This window comes from Oncorhynchus tshawytscha, linkage group LG06, assembly GCF_018296145.1.
Source record: "Oncorhynchus tshawytscha isolate Ot180627B linkage group LG06, Otsh_v2.0, whole genome shotgun sequence".
In the NCBI taxonomy this organism is placed as follows: Eukaryota; Metazoa; Chordata; class Actinopteri; order Salmoniformes; family Salmonidae; genus Oncorhynchus; species Oncorhynchus tshawytscha.
Window position 1 is genome coordinate 19,573,845 of NC_056434.1, and position 21,506 is coordinate 19,595,350.

The 21,506-nt window shown below is 46.1% G+C and overlaps 1 protein-coding gene across 2 annotated transcripts in view; it reads left to right on the plus strand.

The window, feature by feature from the left end:
• fbn2b (fibrillin 2b) overlaps positions 1–21,506 on the plus strand; it is a 124,268-nt gene that overhangs the window by 34,347 nt on the left and 68,415 nt on the right. For both annotated transcript variants that reach the window (XM_042323054.1, XM_042323056.1), the window contains exons 8-9: positions 4,379–4,504; positions 14,964–15,089. In XM_042323054.1, the coding sequence (XP_042178988.1) occupies positions 4,379–4,504; positions 14,964–15,089 (252 nt within the window). The remainder of the gene's footprint in view (positions 1–4,378; positions 4,505–14,963; positions 15,090–21,506) is intronic.

Sequence of the window (21,506 nt, forward strand, 5' to 3'; positions counted from 1 at the left end):
TATAATCTTCTGTTTTATATCCATGGAATTAGTCCACTGCGCCACCAGGATGTAGCTACTATGCCATGATTTTTTATGCATACAAAGCTGTTAATTTCAGTCTATTCAAACAGACCCCATTTCAAAGGAAACAGGCACTCATTAATCTGGTGGCCAGTTAGTGGGTGTGGCCAACACACCTGAACACACTTAACAAGATAGAGGAAAGAGTTTTATTGATGCTGAGAACAGGATGTATATGTTTCTAAATAGGAAGTGGCTCCTAATCCATGACCAGATTTTTTATTTCTGAGGCTTCATATCCATTAGTGGGAAATCTTGTGGGAATTTGTGTAATGGGTGCGTGTTGGTGGCAGGGAAATCAGGCGCAGGAGAATCAAACTTGGTATAAACGGAGTTGTTTAATCAGTGCTTCACAAAACTCCAAAACCAAAATTACAAGTAATAAAAATGTGTAATTTTGGGACCAGTCATCATGCCGAAACCAGATTAGATAAAGCTAGATAAATCAGAGTTAAATGACAAAAAGATGATATTCACAATGTCACTAAGCGAAAAACAAACAACCAAAACAGCAATAGCTACTACAATGTCAAAACATTATTTTATCATGAGTTCAGTACCATTTGCTTGATTTTGCAGACCCACGACTAGGGTGTATCGTCATTAGCTAGCTAATGTTCATATGCTAGCCAGCTTTAGCTACCTAGCTAGCAAGCTCTAGTCTAGTCCAATGGAAACTGATGCATCCCTGGCTAGCTAGATGACCAGTGGTGACAGTGAGGTCCGTGTATGAGATTCAAGGCCCTAATAAGTACCATCGTGCAGAAATAGCAAAGAAAATACAGTTTGATGATCTAGCTATGTTAGCTAGTAAAGTATAATTTAAAGAAGATGCGAACTAGCTTTGCATGCATGGTAGGATCAGTGTTGTCAAAAATGGTAGACCCTCTAGTGTTGTCAACATTTCAACCAGGACGGATTGTCCTATGGGACGCAAAAATGCCGGCACATACACAGATACAGCTCTCATGCAATGCAGTCAGTACACATTAATTCACATAGCCATGAGCGAGCATGTTGTGAAGTTTAAAGTAGCTAGATGTGTCATCTCCATGAGCTAGCTGTACATCTTGCTGTCACACAAAAAATGCATACAACAAAATATCACTCAATACATTGCATATTGGTCCACAATTCCTCTGACATTTGGCTCGTAGTTCTGGCACAGGAACGAAGTGAAGACAGTTTTCAGGGACCTACCAGATCACAAAAACAGTGAGCAGAGAGGGGGAGATAAAAATAATGGTTAGGGAGAAATCAACCATAAGACCACTAGGTGTCATCGTATACAGACAGATCAAATTGATTTCAACAGTACTTGATAGAGTCCACTCGTTTGCTGCACTGGTGTAAAATCTCACTATTGCATAAGATTTGTATATTAACATATCTGGGACATTTTAGAGAACACTTCTTATTTCATATAAAAAAAATATATAAATATTTTTTGTGGTATCCAATTAGTAGTTAAAGTCTTGTCTCATTGCTGCAACTCCCGTACGGACTCGGGAAAGGTAGAGAGCCATGCATCCTCTGAAACACAACCCAACTGCACTGCATCACTGCATCTCAGCGTCACTACAGACAACCTGGTTTGAATCCAGACTATATCAGAACCGGCCGTGATAGGGAGTCCCATAGGGCGGCGCACAACTGGCCCAGCGTCGCCGGTGTAGGCCATCATTGTAAATAAGAATTTGTTCGCCTAGTAAAATATATTTTTTTTTAAACTAGGCAAGTCAGTTAAGAACAAATTCTTATTTACATTGACAACCTAGGAACTGGGTGAACAACAGATTTTTACCATGTCAGCTTATCAATTTGACCTAGCAACCATTTGGTTACTAATGCTCTAACCACCACACCAGTGTGTTGGAGTAAACACCTTGCAACCATGTCAGCATACATGCACCCAACCACCACAGGAGTCACTAGAGCACAATGGGACAAGTACATCCCTGCTGGCCAAACCCTCCCCTGACCCAGATGTGTCCCGGTCACGGCCGGCTGTGATAGAGCCTGGACTTGAACCAGGATCTCTAGTGGCACAGCTAGCACTGTGATGCAGTGCCTTAGACCACTGCACCACTTGGGAGGCCTCAGAAAACACTTCTGTTAGACACATACATACCACAGGAGGTTGGTAGTACCTTAAACGGTATCAAATACATCAAACATGTGGTTTCCTTGTGTTTGATGCCATTCCATTCGCTCCATTCCAGACAGATATTTCATTTCAGAATTATTTATAATTAAGTTAGGGTCAGGGATAAGGGTTTGTTTAAGGTAAGGTCAGTTTTAGATGTGGTTAGTCGTTTAGCAAGTCAGCAGTGTCCTCTAAAGTGCATGTTGAGTGTTGACACATTCTCAGTAAGGTGTGCTGAGAGACACATTTTATACAAAAGCTTTTGCACACATTCTAATGAAAAATAGCTGTAAAGAACTGAACAACTGAAAAAGAAATACGATCCTGAAACAGCAGTTAGGCTTTCAAACTTCACTCTGCACACTCTGCACACCTGAATTACCGATGTGACTGAGCGCCTTGGGATTTTGTCAACGTTGTTTCCTCTTCATTACCATGAATAGACGTTGAATTGACGTATGTGCCCACTTCATTACCATGAATAGACGTTGAATTGACGTATGTGCCCACTTCATTACCATGAATAGACGTTGAATTGACGTATGTGCCCACTTCATTACCATGAATAGACGTTGAATTGACGTATGTGCTCAGTGGATTATTTGTCCGCTTTGGCCACAGGACAAAAAGCAAGAAAACAATTGATGCTCGAACTAAATCATACCTCAGATGTGCCCTTAAGACACTTCAAAAACCAAAGTATTCCTAAAATATCCAAAGCTGATTCAAGTTATTACACATTGTACACATTGTACATTCAGCAGACATTGTACATTCAACTCTGAGTCAAATCATTCATTACACACAATTATTGCTAAATTAATAGGCCTGGCCACAGACGTGACTGTATGACAGTTATAGCTTAATAAAATCCTTCCTTCCTGATAGCTTTTCTGTTATAGTATTTTTTATCTGAAAAGTCACGTTCTCTCACTGAGCCTCTATCAGTCTGCCTTTATATAAAGTATACACACCAAGGAAGTCACCTATTCTCCAGAAAGCCCCCGAAAAAAGTCCTGTTGGAACTAGTTCAAAGCACACAAGCACATGAATCCCAATGTAAGGAAAGCATTCCAGACATCATTGGTTTGGATGCTCTTGCCACCGCTGGCAGTCGGCGCTCCTCAACATGAGAGCACATTTTCAGGCTTTGTTAAAAAGGAATAGAGGTCGAAGGTATTCACATGATTAGAAACAGACTGAGTTTGTGTGTGTGTGTGGGGTGGGGTGAGAGAGAGAGGGGGTATAAATCTTGGTTGCTTGGCTGGATACTGGCACGGTGTGCCAACTTCCCTCTCTGAGACTGGTGCAGAGTTAGATGACCAGGTGTGTGTGCACATCTCTGCCCACACGTCGTGTTTCTATGTCCTTGTCTTCATACCATCCAGACACATACCAGTCTCAGCACATATTCACATACCCAGACGAACCCCTCTAGACACACTGAGGGGTCTGTCAATGTGTTTCCACTGGAGATGATGAAATGCCAACACCTCTTCCTGGCTATCATGGCCAGACTGTGAGCTAACGAAGTGTAAATGTGTGAAGAGGGGAGGAAGATGAGGTGATAAATGACTTTTCCCTCTCATTAAGCCAGTTTAAAGAAGACACTGTTTTGTGTTTCCTGGTTACGGTGTCCACTGTCCAATCAGAACCCTACGCATACAGTTCCGTCATCTTTACTCACGGCATGATAGAAAATATACGTGTACATGAACCCACTCCCTGCTCAAACAAGGGCTACAGTCTGGACTGGTCTTGGTTCCTAGGTGGCGGTGCCAAAATATATCCCCTGTTCTGTCCTGCTGTGCCCCTGTAAACTGGTTTTAATGCTGCAACAAAAACTCCTGAAAAACGTATTTTAGCCATATGACCAATCATGATTGGTTGTGGTACAGTGATGTAATGTTTATACCTACTTCCCTTTAAAATCTAAGACACTGTATATCACAGAGCTTAAAATCCACATTTATTTCAACCACATTTATAGACTCCATTTGATTGAAGGTTAGTGGGTGGGCAGTAAAGGTTTAGAAGATTCTTCACTCGTTAAGAGCAGACTCAGAGTACTTAAACAGCATCTCTTAAAGCAACTCGTGTTAAGTGCTGCTTATTTGTGCTAATGGTCTCCATTCTTCTTCCCACCCTCTCCTCCTCTCTCTTCTCTAGATGTGGATGAGTGTCAGGCCATCCCTGGGCTGTGTGCAGGAGGTAACTGTATCAACACAGTTGGCTCCTATGAGTGTAAATGTCCCGCGGGCCATCGCCAGAGTGACACCAGCCACAAGTGTGAAGGTGAGTTACACACAGCTCTCTCACTTAACCCCTGTAGTAATACCATATTATTATACACATTATATAACAAACTGGAATGTATTACTTACACTGAATTCATGTAATGGAAAACATATTGGCCATCATTTTAGTAGGCTTAGCTAACTGAACTCAGTGCCTCAGTTAAGAATTAGAGGAAGGATTTGGAATTGTGAGCATAGATCCATTGTTTTGCTGGGGTTTTGTTATGCACTATCATCAGTGTTTTGAATACTTTTGCCAGACAGTCAGTGGCGATTAGCTTCTGTGGTTATCTGGTCACTGATATGGAAACACACACACACACGCACACACACACACAAGTTAGGGGTCGCATTGCTATATGTTGATTGGGTGGAATTTAAACAATGCATAATGAAGACAGACAGGCTGAGGCACTTTGCAAGGTGGGGGCTGTAGGCCTTGGATGGGTTCCTAGTCTTTGGGGAGGTTGGAAAGAGCTCTGGGACTATTTCAGCCAGTGGTATTTCACCCACTTAACTACACTGTCTGATGTGCTGTCTAGGAGTATAGTTGTGTACACATTGTTTTCCCCTCTACCTGCCAATCACTAGCCTCAGTCCAGTTAGTGGCTCATAGGAACTTGTACTCTAACATCATACTGGACCATACAAGTACATACCAAAGTAGTATACTATACCTTATAACCTCACAACAGTTTAGCTTCAATCTGGAGATTGCATGCCTAACTCACTGTCCCACGCATACCTCTCATTGACATCAATGTAATGTGTCCCTTATGTTACCCAAAGTCTGAATTACAGTACGCACACACATCTCATGTTAGGATTGAGTCCTTATTAAACCAGCCCAGCAGGAGAGAAGGAGTACATAAACACTGACTCAGCAGGGTTATGGTGTATAAACCATCCCCTTGCTCCTCTCAGGCAGAGAGGGGCATTATAATAATCACTGACCTTAGGGACTCATTAAGTCTAGGGTTTTGTAATAGCAAATTCATCAGGCACCCCCTCATAATCAGAACACAACTTGAGTGCGATAAAAATAGTCTACATTGAATTTTTACTATGACGTCTGCAGTGCATGACTGAACGAACCAAGTCTCTGACCCGGGGAAAGTCTCTGACCCAGGGAAAGAACATTTAAAAGTCCCGCCTCTTGGCATCGGATACATTTTTATGCAGGTTTCAAGCTAATTTCCTAAAGTTCTACACATTTTGGCAGAGAGAAAACATCTCAGTTTTAAAGCTTAAAATGCAGTGAGTCCATTTATGTACAAAAATAACATTTGGGGGAAATAGTTTTGAGTTGAAAAATATATAATTGTACTGTGGATACCAATATCCCTGTGAGTCTTCCATGCCCATGTTACCCAGGGTTAGGAACATAAATTGCAGATAAATAATATTACTTTGTATTGTTTTCACAATTGAAACTTATTCAACTTACGGGCCGGCAGGGTAGCCTAGTGGTTAGAGCGTTGGACTAATAACCGAAAGGTTGCAAGTTCATATCCCCGAGCTGACAAGGTACAAATCTGTCATTCTGCCCCTGAACAGTGAACCCACTGTTCCTAGGCTGCCATTGAAAAGAAGAATTTGTTCTTAACTGACTTGCCTAGTTAAATAAAAGTAAAACAAAAATTCCATAGATCCCTTTGCCAAAAGTTGTTTAATCTGTTGTTAGTAATGCCTTCGGAAAGTATTCAGACCCCTTAACTTTTTCCACATTTTGTTACGTTTCAGCCTTATTCTAAAATTGATTAAATATAATGTTTATTTTAGCAATCTACACACAATACCTCATAATGACAAAGCGAAAACTGTTTTTTAGATTTTTTTGCAAATGTATAAAAAATAAAAACAGAAATAGCTTATTTACATAAGTATTCAGACCGTTTGCTATGCGACTCGAAATTGAGTTCAGGTGCATCCTGTTTCCATTGATCATCCTTGAGATGTTTCTACAACTTGATTGGCGTCCACCTGTGGTAAATTAAATTGATTGGACATGATTTGGAAAGGCACACACCTGTCTATATAAGGTCCAACAGTTGACAGTGCATCTTAGAGCAAAAACCAAGCCATGAGGTCGAAGGAATTGTCCATAGATCTCCGAGACAGGATTGTGTCGAGGCACAGACCTAGGGAAGGGTACCAACATTTCTGCAGCATTGAAGGTCCCCAAGAACACATTGGCCCCCATCATTCTTAAATGGAAGATGTTTGGAACCACCAAGACTCTTCCTAGAGCTGGTCGCCCGGCCAAACTGAGCAATCAGGGTAGAAGGACCTTGGTCAGGGAGGTGACCAAGAACCTGTTGATCACTCTGAGTTCCTCTGTGGAGATGGGAGAACCTTCTAGAAGGACAACCATCTCTGTAGCACTCCACGTATCAGGCCTTTCTGGTAGAGTGGACAGACAGAAGCCACTCCTCAGTAAAAGGCACATAACAGCACGCTTGGAGTTGCCAAAAGGCACCTAACGACTCTCAGACCATGAGAAACAAGATTCTCTGGTCTGATGAAACCAAGATTGAACTCCATGACCTGAATGCCAAGCGCCACGTCTAGAGGAAACCTGGCACCATCCCTACGGTGAAGCATGGTGGTGGCAGCATCATACTGTGGGGATGTTTTTCAGAGGCAGGGACTGGGAGACTTGAGGCAAAGATGAATGGAGAAGAGTACAGAGAGATCCTTGATGAAAACCTGCTCCAGAGCACTCAGAGCGTCAGACTGAGGCAAACATTCACCTTCCAACAGGACAACAACCCAAAGCACACAGCCAAGACAACGCAGGAGTGGCTTTGGGACCAGTCTCGGAATGTCCTTGAGTGGCCCAGCCAGAGCCCAGACTTGAACCCGGTCAAACATCTCTGGAGAGATCTGAAAATAGCTGTGCAGCTGCACTCCCCATCCAACCTGATAGAGCTTGAGAGGATCTGCAGAGAATAATAGGAGAAACTCCCCAAATAAATGTGTGCCAGGCTTGTAGAGTCATACCCAAGAAGACTCGACGCTGCCGAAGGTGCTTCAACAAAGTACTGAGTAAAGGGTCTGAATAAACATATATTTTTAATGATTTTGCTTTGTCATTATGGGGTATGGTGTGTGTAGACTGATGAGGGGGAAAAACTATTTCATACATTTTACAATACGGCTGTAACGTAACAAAATGTGGGAAAAGTCAAGGGGTCTGAATACTTTCCGAAGTAATAATATACTCTTGTTATATATTCTGGCCACGGACCTCCTCCCTCCCCACTTTGAGAACTTGCGTTAAGTGATAGGGCAGAGCATGACCAATATTAGGTCCTTTACCCACCTCACTCCTCACCCAGTCAGTTCCAGAAGAGGCTGGTGGGAGGAGCTAAAGGAGGATGGGCTCATTGTAATGGCTGGAAGGGAATGAATGGTAGGGTAGCAAACATATCAAAGATATGGCAACCACATGTTTGACTTTGTTCCGTTTATTCCATTCTAGCCATTAAAATGTGTCCATCCTTCTATTGCTCATCCTACCAGCTTCTTCTGGTCAGTTCCCAGGGCTCCACTCCCTAATATCATTAACTACCATAGAACCAATGCTGGACCACTGATGATTCCCTATTGGGTGATGGAGAGAAACTCAGGCTCTGCTCAAATACTTTGGAAATTCTTCCTTCCTTCCTTCCTTCCTTCCTCAAAGAAGGAGAGAGTTGGTCTAAGAGTTATGTTGGTACTTTTTTTTTGCTTTTACTTGTCCAATCACTTTCCAATCTGTGATTAGTGAAGGAAGGAAGAGTGCATTTTTTGAACAGGGCCTGGGTGTCCAGTAACAGATGTAGAGAGAGAGATCAGCTGGGGGATATCAGTAGACCCTGAGGGTCAATGAAGGGTTAGAAGCAGTCATATACCTGGAGGAAACTCTAAATAAAATAAAATAAAATAAAAATGTATTGGTCGCATACTCAGTTTAGCAGATGTTATAGCAGTTGCTGCTAAATGCTTATGATAAGTGCACAAATCATTTCTAAAATATGTATTTAAAAATTCACTATGCAGAAATCGCTCCACCATTTCCGGGTTGCTAAAATTAGAATAATTTGCCTAATTTCAGTTTGTGACAAAACAAGCAAGTATAGTCTACCGAATCATTGTACCACCTAAACCTCTGTTAAAAATATTTTCAATAACCAAAAATATTGTATTTTCAGGAGTTTGAAACTGGTGTACAAACCCGAAAGTAAAAGACTAAACTTAAAACGGGAAGCATAGAAATAGCGTACATAGAACATATATACCACTTAGAATTGCTTTCAATGAGAATGACAGATCTATAACTCACATTCTATGTGAATTTTGTCAGGTGGCCCAAAAAATTACATATTGCAGCTTTAAAAAACTAAACCAGTTATGTAACCCAAATAGCACTGTAACAGTAATCCAAATGCCATCTATACGTATATACACCGGATGAATTTACACAAGATATACTAAGAATAATATGGACAGCAGTATATATATTACCGTGAGCTATATCAAGAATCTAGTATATACATATGTAACAGTATAGAGTTTACGTCCATCCCCTCGCCCCAACCTGGGCGCGAACCAGGGACGCTCTGCACATGTCAACAATCACCCTCGAAGCATCGTTACCCATCGCTCCACAAAAGCCGCAGCCCTTGCAGAGCAAGGGGAACCACTACTTCAAGGTCTCAGAGCAAGCGATGTCACCGATTGAAAAGCCACTAGCGCGCACCACCGCTAACTAGCTAGCCATTTCACATCGGCTACACATACATATGCTGTGTGTATAAGCAGTGTAACTCAAATGCTATGTACATTAGCAGAAGTATTAGAGTGAGCTATGTCAAGAATACAGTATTTAAATACACAGTACAAAACCCCATAGCAAAATGGATAGAATTGCAGGAAATTAGCTTCCGGACCAGATTCCGGAATATAAATATATACACTACCGTTCAAAAGTTTGGGGTCACTTAGAAATGTCCTTGTTTTTGAAAGAAAAGCAAAATTTTTGTCCATTTAAAATAACATCAAATGGATCAGAAATACAGTGTAGACATTGTTAATGTTGTAAATGACTATTGTAGCTGGAAATGGCAGATTGTTTATGGAATATCTACATTATCAGCAACCATCACTCCTGTGTTCCAATGGCACATTGTGTTAGCTAATCCAAGTTTATCATTTTAAAAGGCTAATTGATCATTAGAAAACCCTTTTGCAATTATGTTAGCACAGCTGAAAACTGTTGTTCTGATTAAAGAAGCAATAAAACTGGCCTTCTTTAGACTAGTTGTCTATCTGGAGCATCAGCATTTTTGGGTTCGATTACAGGCTCAAAATGGCCAGAAACAAAGAACTTTCTTCTGAAACTCGTCAGTCTGTTCTGGTTCTGAGAAATTAAAGTGTTCCATGCGAGAAATTGCAAAGAAACTGAAGATCTCATACAACGCTGTGTACTACTCTCTTCACAGAACAGTGCAAACTGTCTCTAACCAGAAAAGAAAGAGGTGTGAGTGGCCCCGGTGTCAAATTAGTTGGTCATGTGATGGCGGCTGTCCTATCACAGTCCCACTGAAATGCTGGATTGTGCTATGGTCTTATGATGACTGGAGGCCTATTGTCTGGACAAGCATGAGAGGTGACCTATGCCCTGTAGGTTTTGAAGCCTGGTGGAGTGAGAGGCAGCGTATGGGGGTGGAGGTCCTTGAAGGTTAAGTAATTACAGCCCCAAGCCTGAGGCTCCGTACGTGGGCTTTGCTTGGGCCAAGGTGGGGGTTGGATAGTGGATGGGACAGCTTTTAGGGAACATTGTGTTTGAACTTAAGTGGGGCAGTCAGTTTTAGTTTCAAAACATCAAGCATTCCATAGCCCATTAAAGAGTAGAGAATACTGAGTTGAACCATCCATAACTGTGAATGTCCAGATACCTGAAATAGCACAGCTCTGAGATTGAGCGATTCAAACCCCATTTTGTTCGGTTAAGACATCACAGACCACCATCTGTTTTCCAAAGGGAAAATGGGTTTCAAAATGCCTTCCAAGTTTATGCACCAACATGGCCTCATGTTCCTGTGGAGCTAGCCTTGGAGCTGTTAACATGTCAGGGAGGTAGTTCTTCTAGGCCAAAACAATTGACCTGATTTCATAGTTGTTGTTTTTTCCTCTCGTTTTTTGCCCCCTCATTTTCCTTCGATAAATACAGACTACTGGCCCAGGACCAGCTGTTAGCGCTAGAACAAAGAAACACTTATAGAGCAGAGATGATTTTAGTGTTATATATAAGGACCTCCCCATAGCGTCGAACACTTATACATGTAGATACACACACACACACACGGGTTGCAAAGGGTCGGAAACTTTCCTGTAAATATCCTGGAATTTTTCTGGAAATTTTCCATGGGAAGTTAAGCCCTGGAATTTGGGGAATTTTGGTTAAATTCATCAAAAAAGTTAGCTTATAACAGTGAACCTTTTTTTGTGGGATACACATAAGGCAATTCTAAGTATTGTGGCATATTTTGGTTAAACTTTCCCAAATTCAATGGAATTGCAACCCTCTGCATGTGCAGTGCGTTCTTCCATCACATGTGCAGTGCACTCTTCCATCACATGTACAGCTGAATCTCAAGATCTTGCACACTAATGAGATGTGCCTGAGCCAAGGACTACATCCTTTCCGGTAAGTTTTGAATACAATACTGGGTGGGGTGAATATATCTTATATGAAATACATACTTTTTTGTTAACTAGTAAATAGTAGCCTACAGCAAAGTGTGTTTAACTCATTTCTAACTTGTTAACAATTTCTGCTAGTTTGTTTTTGCTACCATGTGGGGGTGTAGCTTGCTTGAGCCTGCTACCTGAGGAGTGTTAATTCACCTGTTTCCATACATATTTCATTTTAAAACATGTATCTTTTCAAAGGAGTTGTTTAATCTAACTGCTTAACTATTTATCTGTACATGGAATTGTATTTGTTTTTTTCCTCATTTTTTTCCTAATCTTTAAAGGAAAATGCCACGGGCACTATCTGATATGTGGAGACATTTCACTGCAGCTAATGTAGCAGGAAAAGCTGTGTACATTTGCAAATAATGTGCCAAATTATATGTGAAGAATGCAACAAAGATGCAGAATCATCTGACCAAGTGCATAAAGTTCCCTCAGCTCTCACAACAAGCAAACTCTGACAAAAGTCCCTCTACTTCTATTTGAGGTGAAAATTATGAATCAGACACCTTATCGATAGCAACAGCTCATGGTCCTCCTGGAATCAGACGTGTTTTTGACTCAATGGAGGAACGTAGTCAGAGAAATGCTGATGAATGTCTTGCTCGAGCTGTGTATGCAACTGGTTCACCTCCGATGCTCACAGGCAAAGATATTTCTGAATGTTCTTCGCACAGCATACACCCCTCCAATCAGACATGCTTTATCTACTAATTTGCTGGATGCAGAGTTCAACAGAGTTCAAGTGAAGGTCAAGCAAATGATAGGGAAAGCAGACTGTATTGCAATCATCTCTGATGGGAGGGTTGAATGTTTGTGGGCAAGGAATAATTAACTACATCATCTCCACCCCTCAACCAGTATTCTACAATTACACAGACACAAGGGACAACAGACACACCGGTCTCTTCATTGCGGATGAGCTAAAGGCAGTCATCAATGACCTTGGACCACATAAGGTATTTGCACTGGTGACAGACAATGCTGTGAACATGAAGGCTGCTTGGTCTAAAGTCACACCCATTGGCTGTGCTGCTCACGCATTGAATCTGCTCCTCAAGGACATCATGGAACTGAAAACAATGGATACCCTCTACAAGAGAGCCAAGGAAATGGTTAGGTAAGTGAAGGGTCATCAAGTTATAGCAGCAATCTACCTCACCAAGAAAAGTGAGAAGAATATGAGAACCACATTGAAGCTGCCCAGCAACACCCGTTGGGGTGGTATTGTCATCATGTTTGACAGTCTCCTGGAGTGGAAGGAGTCTCTCCAAGAAATGGCCATATCACAGTCTGCTGATATGGACAGCCCCCATCAAGAGGGTCCTCCTGGATGATGTATTGGAACTCCTGAAACCTATAGCAGTAGCCATTGTACGGATTGAGGGAGACAATGTCATCCTGTCTGATGTTCAGACTCTGCTTGCAGATGTAAGAGAAGAAATCCGTACTGCCCTGCCCACTTCACTGTTGCTCCAAGCAGAGGAAACTGCAGTTCTGAAATACATCAAAAAGCATGAAGACTTCTGCCTGAAGCCCATATACGTCACAGCGTACATGTTGGACCCCAAGTATGCTGGCAAGAGCATCCTGTCTGGTGCAGAGATCAATGCCTATGGTGTCATCACTACCGTGTCTCACGGTAGTGATGAGGGCAAGGTTCTTGGCAGTCTGGCGAAGTACACTTCCAAGCAAGGGTTTTGGGATGGAGATGCAATATGGCAGTCATGCCAACATCTCATCAGCCACCTGGTGGAAGGGACTTTGTGGATCTTTTTTACATTTTTAACCTTTATTTTACTAGGCAAGTCAGTTAAGAACAAATTCTTATTTTCAATGACGGCCTAGGAACAGTGGGTTAACTGCCTGTTCAGGGGCAGAACGACAGATTTGTACCTTGTCAGCTCGGGGATTTGAACTTGCAACCTTCCGGTTACTAGTTCAACACTCTAACCACTAGGCTACCCTGAGGCTCTTTACCCTGTTGCCTCCATCATCCTCCAAATCCCACCAACATCAGCCGCCTCAGAACACAACTGGTCCTTGTTTGGGAACACACACACACACACCAAAGCATGCAACAGGCTGACCAGCCTGACAACGAGCCATCCTCAGTTTGGAAAGTGACAGATGAGTCTGATGTTCAAGAGGTGGACATTGAGGAGGAAGCCCGAGAGGAAGACAACCAAAGCTTTAGTTTCTAGACTGTCATTTTACAGATGTCTGTTGAAAACATTTTTGGGAGATGTGATGGATCATTTGGGATCATTCAATATTCCCTTTTGTTGTTCAGTGAAATCATCCCATGTGAAGAGTCAGCTCATTTAATTGAAGTTCAATTCGTAACTAAAGCGTTTTTTTGATTGGAAGGATTGGAAGGATTTATTCATTTGCAATTATGTCTACTTATGATAAGGTAATAGGTGTATTTTTCTGTCTCCAAATGATATGGTAAATATATCCAATGCAAAGAACATGACATTTAATTTGTAATAATATTAATTTGCATATATTTCCGTTAATTCCCATATATTCCTGTTAATTCCCACAGAAAGTTTCCACCTCTGAATATTCCCCAAAATGTGCAACCCTAATACACACACACGCATACTGTACAGACATACACAGTTACATACACTTTCTCACACATGCAGAGACCGACACACACACAGCTCTCCATGTCTGAGCTGTGTAAAGTCTGCTCCTATTCAGATGGAATGCTGACGCCACGTTTATTTTGATACTTTTTTATATATGACTTGAGGATAACCTTTTACCACTGCAGTCAGACAATAGTCAGCAGGGGACCCAGTGGCTCTTAACTTTCCACTGTGTGCATCATCACACACACACACACAGCCCAATAGACAGCGTTCATGCATACCCGCCAACTACTCACACACATTTACGGCATGCCACCACGTGTCTCACACACCACGGTATACACACACGCATGCTGTAATTTGACCAAATAAAGGTAATTATGTATGTGTACAGATAAGTGGTAGCACGTCATAAAAACCCAATGCCGTCTAGAAGCTCATAGCAGTGAGAGGCCTTTTCATGTGTAAGGTAATATACTGTAATACACCACACAGAGGAGTAGACCCTGCCAAGTCCTGGCTAACTCACACACATACACACATACACACATACACACAGGCGTGTGCACACACACGTAAACACACACACACACACTAGCTCTTTACTGCTGACTCCCAGGTCTAATGTAATCTCTCTGGGGCAGCTGAATTTCTCTCATGGTGTGCGTGGGAAAAACTCACCATTTAAACCTCTTAAAATCCACCACAGGTATGAAGTCCACTGAGGTGTGTTGGACATTGATAAATGTAGACCAGTGTGAAATAAAGTCATTTGGCAGAAAATGAACCTAGACATTTTCCATTTGATCGCCTCCTCCCTTCAGACCTGGACTCAGGTTGTCTTGACTGAGTCTGGCAGTAGGTCCTGCTCTTGTCTGTAGAGTTATTATGAATAGTGATTATTTGAGGCCCTCAAGTGCATTTTGACAGATGAGATATCATCCACTTCTTCAAATATTTTAGATAGATCCAAAGACTTTGAACAGCTGCTATCAAGGAAAAGCAATTCTTCCAAACAATGACTGTGACAGGGTTTTGATTTACTGTGTGTGATGAAGCTCAGTGGATGCTCTAACTCCAATGATCTAAGTGTTTGTGTGTGTGTTTCAGATATTGACGAGTGCAGCACTATCCCAGGTGTGTGTGACGGAGGTGAATGCACAAACACAGCCGGTAGCTACGTCTGCACCTGTCCCCGTGGTTACATCACAAGCACTGACGGTGCCAGATGTGTAGGTGAGTTACCACTGCTCCCTCCAAACACACCCACCCCCTCTCTCTCCTGTTAGCCACTGACTGCTCACATCTGGACTTCTCCCTCCTGTCCTCCTGTGACTAGTGTTCTGATGAGTCAAGAAGTTCTGCAGCAGGTCTTGACTGCTGTTATAACATTTAGCATTCGCACCTCTGACTCACACCCTGAAACACTACCAGGTGTTAATGTAGAGAGCCTGCAATCACCAGCAACTCGTATCAAAATGGCCACCAGAGAGCTGGTTCTGTTGCTTTTAAACATCATCCGAATGGGAGTCCAATAACTGTCCTTCATTCAAGGCCCCGCTCAAAACTGTCCTTCATTCAAGGCCCCGCTCATAACTGTCCTTCATTCAAGGCCCGCTCATAACTGTCCTTCATTCAAGGCCCCGCTCAAAACTGTCCTTCATTCAAGGCCCCGCTCATAACTGTCCTTCATTCAAGGCCCCGCTCATAACTGTCCTTCATTCAAGGCCCTGCTCAAAACTGTCCTTCATTCAAGGCCCTGCTCATAACTGTCCTTCATTCAAGGCCCTGCTCAAAACTGTCCTTCATTCAAGGCCCTGCTCATAACTGTCCTTCATTCAAGGCCCCACTCATAACTGTCCTTCATTCAAGGCCCCGCTCATAACTGTCCTTCATTCAAGGCCCCACTCATAACTGTCCTTCATTCAAGGCCCCACTCATAGCTGTCCTTCATTCAAGGCCCCGCTCATAGCTGTCCTTCATTCAAGGCCCCGCTCATAGCTGTCCTTCATTCAAGGCCCCGCTCATAGCTGTCCTTCATTCAAGGCCCCGCTCATAACTGTCCTTCATTCAAGGCCCCGCTCATAACTGTCCTTCATTCAAGGCCCCGCTCATAGCTGTCCTTCATTCAAGGCCCCGCTCATAACTGTCCTTCATTCAAGGCCCCGCTCATAACTGTTCTTCATTCAAGGCCCCGCTCATAGCTGTCCTTCATTCAAGGCCCCGCTCATAGCTGTCCTTCATTCAAGGCCCTGCTCATAACTGTTCTTCATTCAAGGCCCCGCTCATAACTGTTCTTCATTCAAGGCCCCGCTCATAACTGTCCTTCATTCAAGGCCCTGCTCATAACTGTCCTTCATTCAAGGCCCCACTCATAGCTGTCCTTCATTCAAGGCCCCGCTCATAACTGTCCTTCATTCAAGGCCCCGCTCATAGCTGTCCTTCATTCAAGGCCCCGCTCATAACTGTCCTTCATTCAAGGCCCCGCTCATAACTGTCCTTCATTCAAGGCCCCGCTCATAGCTGTCCTTCATTCAAGGCCCCGCTCATAGCTGTCCTTCATTCAAGGCCCTGCTCATAACTGTTCTTCATTCAAGGCCCCGCTCATAACTGTTCTTCATTCAAGGCCCCGCTCATAGCTGTCCTTCATTCAAGGCCCCGCTCATAGCTGTCCTTCATTCAAGGCCCCGCTCATAGCTGTTCTTCATTCAAGGCCCCGCTCATAACTGTTCTTCATTCAAGGCCCCGCTCATAACTGTCCTTCATTCAAGGCCCCGCTCATAACTGTCCTTCATTCAAGGCCCTGCTCATAACTGTCCTTCATTCAAGGCCCTGCTCATAACTGTTCTTCATTCAAGGCCCCGCTCATAACTGTTCTTCATTCAAGGCCCTGCTCATAACTGTCCTTCATTCAAGGCCCTGCTCATAGCCAAGCAGAACCCCTTGATTACTTTAATTGAAAAGTTGTGCGCCCCAAAGTCTACCAGGCAGTAGAATGCCATATTTAAATTCTCTTCCGGATCAAGGTTTTGTTGGCCCCCCACTCTCTTTGGCACGCAATCAATTTTTTCATCATCTGTTGAAAATCTCTGCTCTACTTGTTTGTTGTCTTTTGACAAAAAAGGGAAATAGGGTGGAAATGCCAAGGTGACAATGAACAGGGTCAACGTTGATCTGACAAGGAGGCCTCTGTTCTCTTCTGTTCTGCCTGGCCTGGTTGTGTGGCAGATTGTTTAGCGTCAAAGGTAGAAGGCATCTGGACTCACTTAGAGGCCTGCAGGAGAACAAAGCTGACACCACCACGACAACAAGCAAGACAAGACAGAAAGAGTGGGAGGAGAGGAGGAAAAAAACATCAAAACAATCCCCTTTCTCTGTTGAGGGAAGTGAAGGAGGAGTGGGAAGTGAAGGAGGAGTGGGAAGTGAAGGAGGAGTGGGAAGAGAAGGAGGAGTGGGAAGTGAAGGAGGAGTGGGAAGAGAAGGAGGAGTAGGAAGAGAGGGAGCAGAGGGAGCAGAGGGAAGAGAGGGAGCACGATTGAGGCCTCTGTTCTCTTCTGTTCTGCCTGGCCTGGTTGTGTCAGATTGACAAGGTAGAAGGAGGAGGGAAGAGAGTGAGGAGTGGGAAGTGAAGGAGGAGTGGGTCTTTTGAAGGAGGAGTGGGAAGAGAAAGGAGTGGGAAGAGAGGGAGCAGAGGGAAGAGAGGGAGTTCAGAGGGAAGAGAGGGGCAGAGTTTAGCGTCAGAAGGGAGGAGTATCTGGAAGAGAGGCCTGCAGGGGAAGAGAAGGACCACCACGGGAAGTGAAGACAAGAGTGGGAAGAGGGAGCAGAGGGGAAGACAGGGACAGAGGAAGAGAAGGAGGAGTAGGAAGTGAAGGAGGAGTAGGAAGAGAAGGAGGAGTGGCAAGAGGGAGCAGAGGGAAGAGGGAAGAGAGGGAGCAAAAGAGGGAAGTGAAGGAGGAGTGGGAAGAGAAGGAGGAGTGGGAAGTGAAGGAGGAGTGAGGAAGTGAAGGAGGAGTGGCAAGAGGGAGCAGAGGGAAGAGAGGGAGCAGAGGGAAGAGAGGGAGGAGTAGGAAGTGAAGGAGCAGTAGGAAGAGAAGGAGGAGTGGGAAGTGAAGGAGGAGTAGGAAGAGAGGGAAGTGAAGGAGGAGTAGGAAGAGAGGGAAGAGAGGAGGTGGGAAGAGAAGGAGGAGTGGCAAGAGGGAGCAGAGGGAAGAGAGGGAGGAGTAGGAAGAGAGGGAGCAGAGGGAAGAGAGGGAGCAGAGGGAAGAGAGGGAGCAGTGGGAAGAGAGGGAGCAGAGGGAAGAGAAGGAGGAGTGGGAAGAGAGGGAGCAGAGGGAGGAGTAGGAAGAGAGGGAGCAGAGGGAAGAGAAGGAGGAGTAGGAAGAGAGGGAGCAGAGGGAGAGAGGGAGCAGAGGGAAGAGAGGGAGCAGAGGGAAGAGAGGGAGGAGTGGGAAGAGAGGGAGCAGAGGGAGGAGTAGGAAGAGAGGGAGCAGAGGGAAGAGAGGGAGCAGAGGGAAGAGAGGGAGCAGAGGGAAGAGAGGGAGGAGAGGGAAGAGAGGGAGCAGAGGGAAGAGAGGGAGCAGAGGGAAGAGAGGGAGGAGTGGGAAGAGAGGGAGCAGAGGTAAGAGAGGGAGGAGAGGAAGAGAGGGAGCAGAGGGAAGAGAGGGAAGAGAGGGAGCAGAGGGAGGAGTAGGAAGAAGAGGGAGCAGAGGGAGAGAGGGAGCAGAGGGAAGAGAGGGAGCAGAGGGAAGAGAGGGAGGAGTGGGAAGAGAGGGAGCAGAGGGAGGAGTAGGAAGAGAGGGAGCAGAGGGAAGAGAGGGAGCAGTGGGAAGAGAGGGAGCAGAGGGAAGAGAGGGAGCAGAGGGAAGAGAGGGAGCAGAGGAAGAGAGGGAGCAGAGGGAAGAGAGGGAGCAGAGGGAAGAGAGGGAGGAGGGAAGAGAGGGAGGAGGGAAGAGAGGGAGCAGAGGGAAGAGAGGGAGCAGAGGGAAGAGAGGGAGCAGTGGGAAGAGAGGGAGCAGTGGGAAGAGAGGGAGCAGAGGGAAGAGAGGGAGCAGAGGGAAGAGAGGGAGCAGTGGGAAGAGAGGGAGCAGAGGGAAGAGAGAGGGAAGAGAGGGAGCAGAGGGAAGAGAGGGAGCAGAGGGAAGAGAGGGAGGAGGGGAAGAGAGGGAGCAGAGGGAAGAGAAGGAGAGAGGGAAGTGAAGGAGGAGTGGGGAAGAGGGAGCAGAGGGAAGAGAGGGAGCAGAGGAAGAGAAGGAGGAGTAGGAAGTGAAGGAGGAGTAGGAAGAGAAGGAGGAGTGGCAAGAGGGAGCAGAGGGAAGAGAGGGAGCAGAGGGAAGTGAAGGAGGAGTGGGAAGAGAAGGAGGAGTGGGAAGTGAAGGAGGAGTGGGAAGTGAAGGAGGAGTGGCAAGAGGGAGCAGAGGGAAGAGAGGGAGCAGAGGGAAGAGAGGGAGGAGTAGGAAGTGAAGGAGCAGTAGGAAGAGAAGGAGGAGTGGGAAGTGAAGGAGGAGTAGGAAGAGAGGGAAGTGAAGGAGGAGTAGGAAGAGAGGGAAGAGAGGAGGTGGGAAGAGAAGGAGGAGTGGCAAGAGGGAGCAGAGGGAAGAGAGGGAGGAGTAGGAAGAGAGGGAGCAGAGGGAAGAGAGGGAGCAGAGGGAAGAGAGGGAGCAGTGGGAAGAGAGGGAAGAGAAGGAGGAGTGGGAAGAGAGGGAGCAGAGGGAGGAGTAGGAAGAGAGGGAGCAGAGGGAAGAGAAGGAGGAGTAGGAAGAGAGGGAGCAGAGGGAGAGGGAGCAGAGGGAAGAGAGGGAGCAGAGGGAAGAGAGGGAGGAGTGGGAAGAGAGGGAGCAGAGGGAGGAGTAGGGAAGAGAGGGAGCAGAGGGAGAGAGGGAGCAGAGGGAAGAGAGGGAGCAGAGGGAAGAGAGGGAGGAGTGGGAAGAGAGGGAGCAGAGGGAAGAGAGGGAGCAGAGGGAAGAGAGGAGGAGAGGGAGCAGAGGTAAGAGAGGGAGGAGTAGGAAGAGAGGGAGCAGAGGGAAGAGAGGGAAGAGAGGGAGGAGTGGGAAGAGAGGGAGCAGAGGGAGGAGTAGGAAGAGAGGGAGCAGAGGGAGAGAGGGAGCAGAGGGAAGAGAGGGAGCAGAGGGAAGAGAGGGAGGGGAAGAGAGGGAGCAGAGGGAGGAGTAGGAAGAGAGGAGCAGAGGGAAGAGAGGGTGCAGGGAAGAGAGGGAGCAGAGGGAAGAGAGGGAGCAGAGGGAAGAGAGGGAGCAGAGGGAAGAGAGGGAGCAGAGGGAAGAGAGGGAGGAGGGGAAGAGAGGGAGGAGGGAAGAGAGGGAGCAGAGGGAAGAGAGGGAGCAGAGGGAAGAGAGGGAGCAGTGGGAAGAGAGGGAGCAGTGGGAAGAGAGGGAGCAGAGGGAAGAGAGGGAGCAGAGGGAAGAGAGGGAGCAGTGGGAAGAGAGGGAGCAGAGGGAAGAGAGGGAAGAGAGGGAGCAGAGGGAAGAGAGGGAGCAGAGGGAAGAGAGGGAGGAGTGGGAAGAGAGGGAGGAGAGGGAAGAGAGGGAGCAGTGGGAAGAGAGGGAGCAGAGGAAGAGAGGGAGGAGTGGGAAGAGAGGGAGGAGTAGGAAGAGAGGGAGCAGAGGGAAGAGAGGGAGGAGAGGAAGAGGGAGCAGGGAAGAGAGGGAGCAGAGGGAAGAGAGGGAGCAGAGGGAAGAGAGGGAGGAGTGGGAAGAGAGGGAGGAGTGGGAAGAGAGGGAGCAGAGGGAGCAGAGGGAAGAGAGGGAGCAGTGGGAAGAGAGGGAGCAGAGGGAAGAGAGGGAGGAGGGAAGAGAGGGAGGAGTAGGAAGAGAGGGAGCAGAGGGAGCAGAGGGAAGAGAGGGAGGAGTAGGAAGAGAGGGAGCAGAGGGAGCAGAGGGAAGAGAGGGAGCAGTGGGAAGAGAGAGGGAGCAGAGGGAAGAGAGGGAGCAGAGGGAAGAGAGGGAGGAGTGGGAAGAGAGGGAGGAGTGGGAAGAGAGGGAGCAGAGGGAGCAGAGGGAGCAGTGGGAAGAGAGGGAGCAGTGGGAAGAGAGGGAGCAGAGGGAAGAGAGGGAGCAGTGGGAAGAGAGGAGCAGAGGGAAGAGAGGGAGCAGAGGGAAGAGAGGGAAGAGGGGGAGGAGTAGGGAAGAGAGGGAGCAGAGGGAGCAGAGGGAAGAGAGGGAGCAGTGGGAAGAGAGGGAGCAGTGGGAAGAGAGGGAGGAGTGGGAAGAGAGGGAGCAGTGGGAAGAGAGGGAGCAGTGGGAAGAGAGGGAGCAGTGGGAAGAGAGGGAGGAGTGGGAAGAGAAGGAGGAGTGGGAAGAGAGGGAGCAGAGGGAAGAGAGGGAGGAGTGGGAAGAGAGGGAGGAGAGGGAAGAGAGGGAGCAGTGGGAAGAGAGGGAGGAGTGGGAAGAGAGGGAGGAGTGGGGAAGAGAGGGAGGAGAGGGAAGAGAGGGAGCAGTGGGAAGAGAGGGAGGAGTGGGAAGAGAGGGAGCAGTGGGAAGAGAGGGAGGAGTGGGAAGAGAGGGAGGAGGGAAGAGAAGGAGGAGTGGGAAGAGAGGGAGCAGAGGGAAGAGAGGGAGGAGGGAAGAGAGGGAGCAGAGGGAAGAGAGGGAGCAGAGGGAAGAGAGGGAGCAGTGGGAAGAGAGGGAGCAGTGGGAA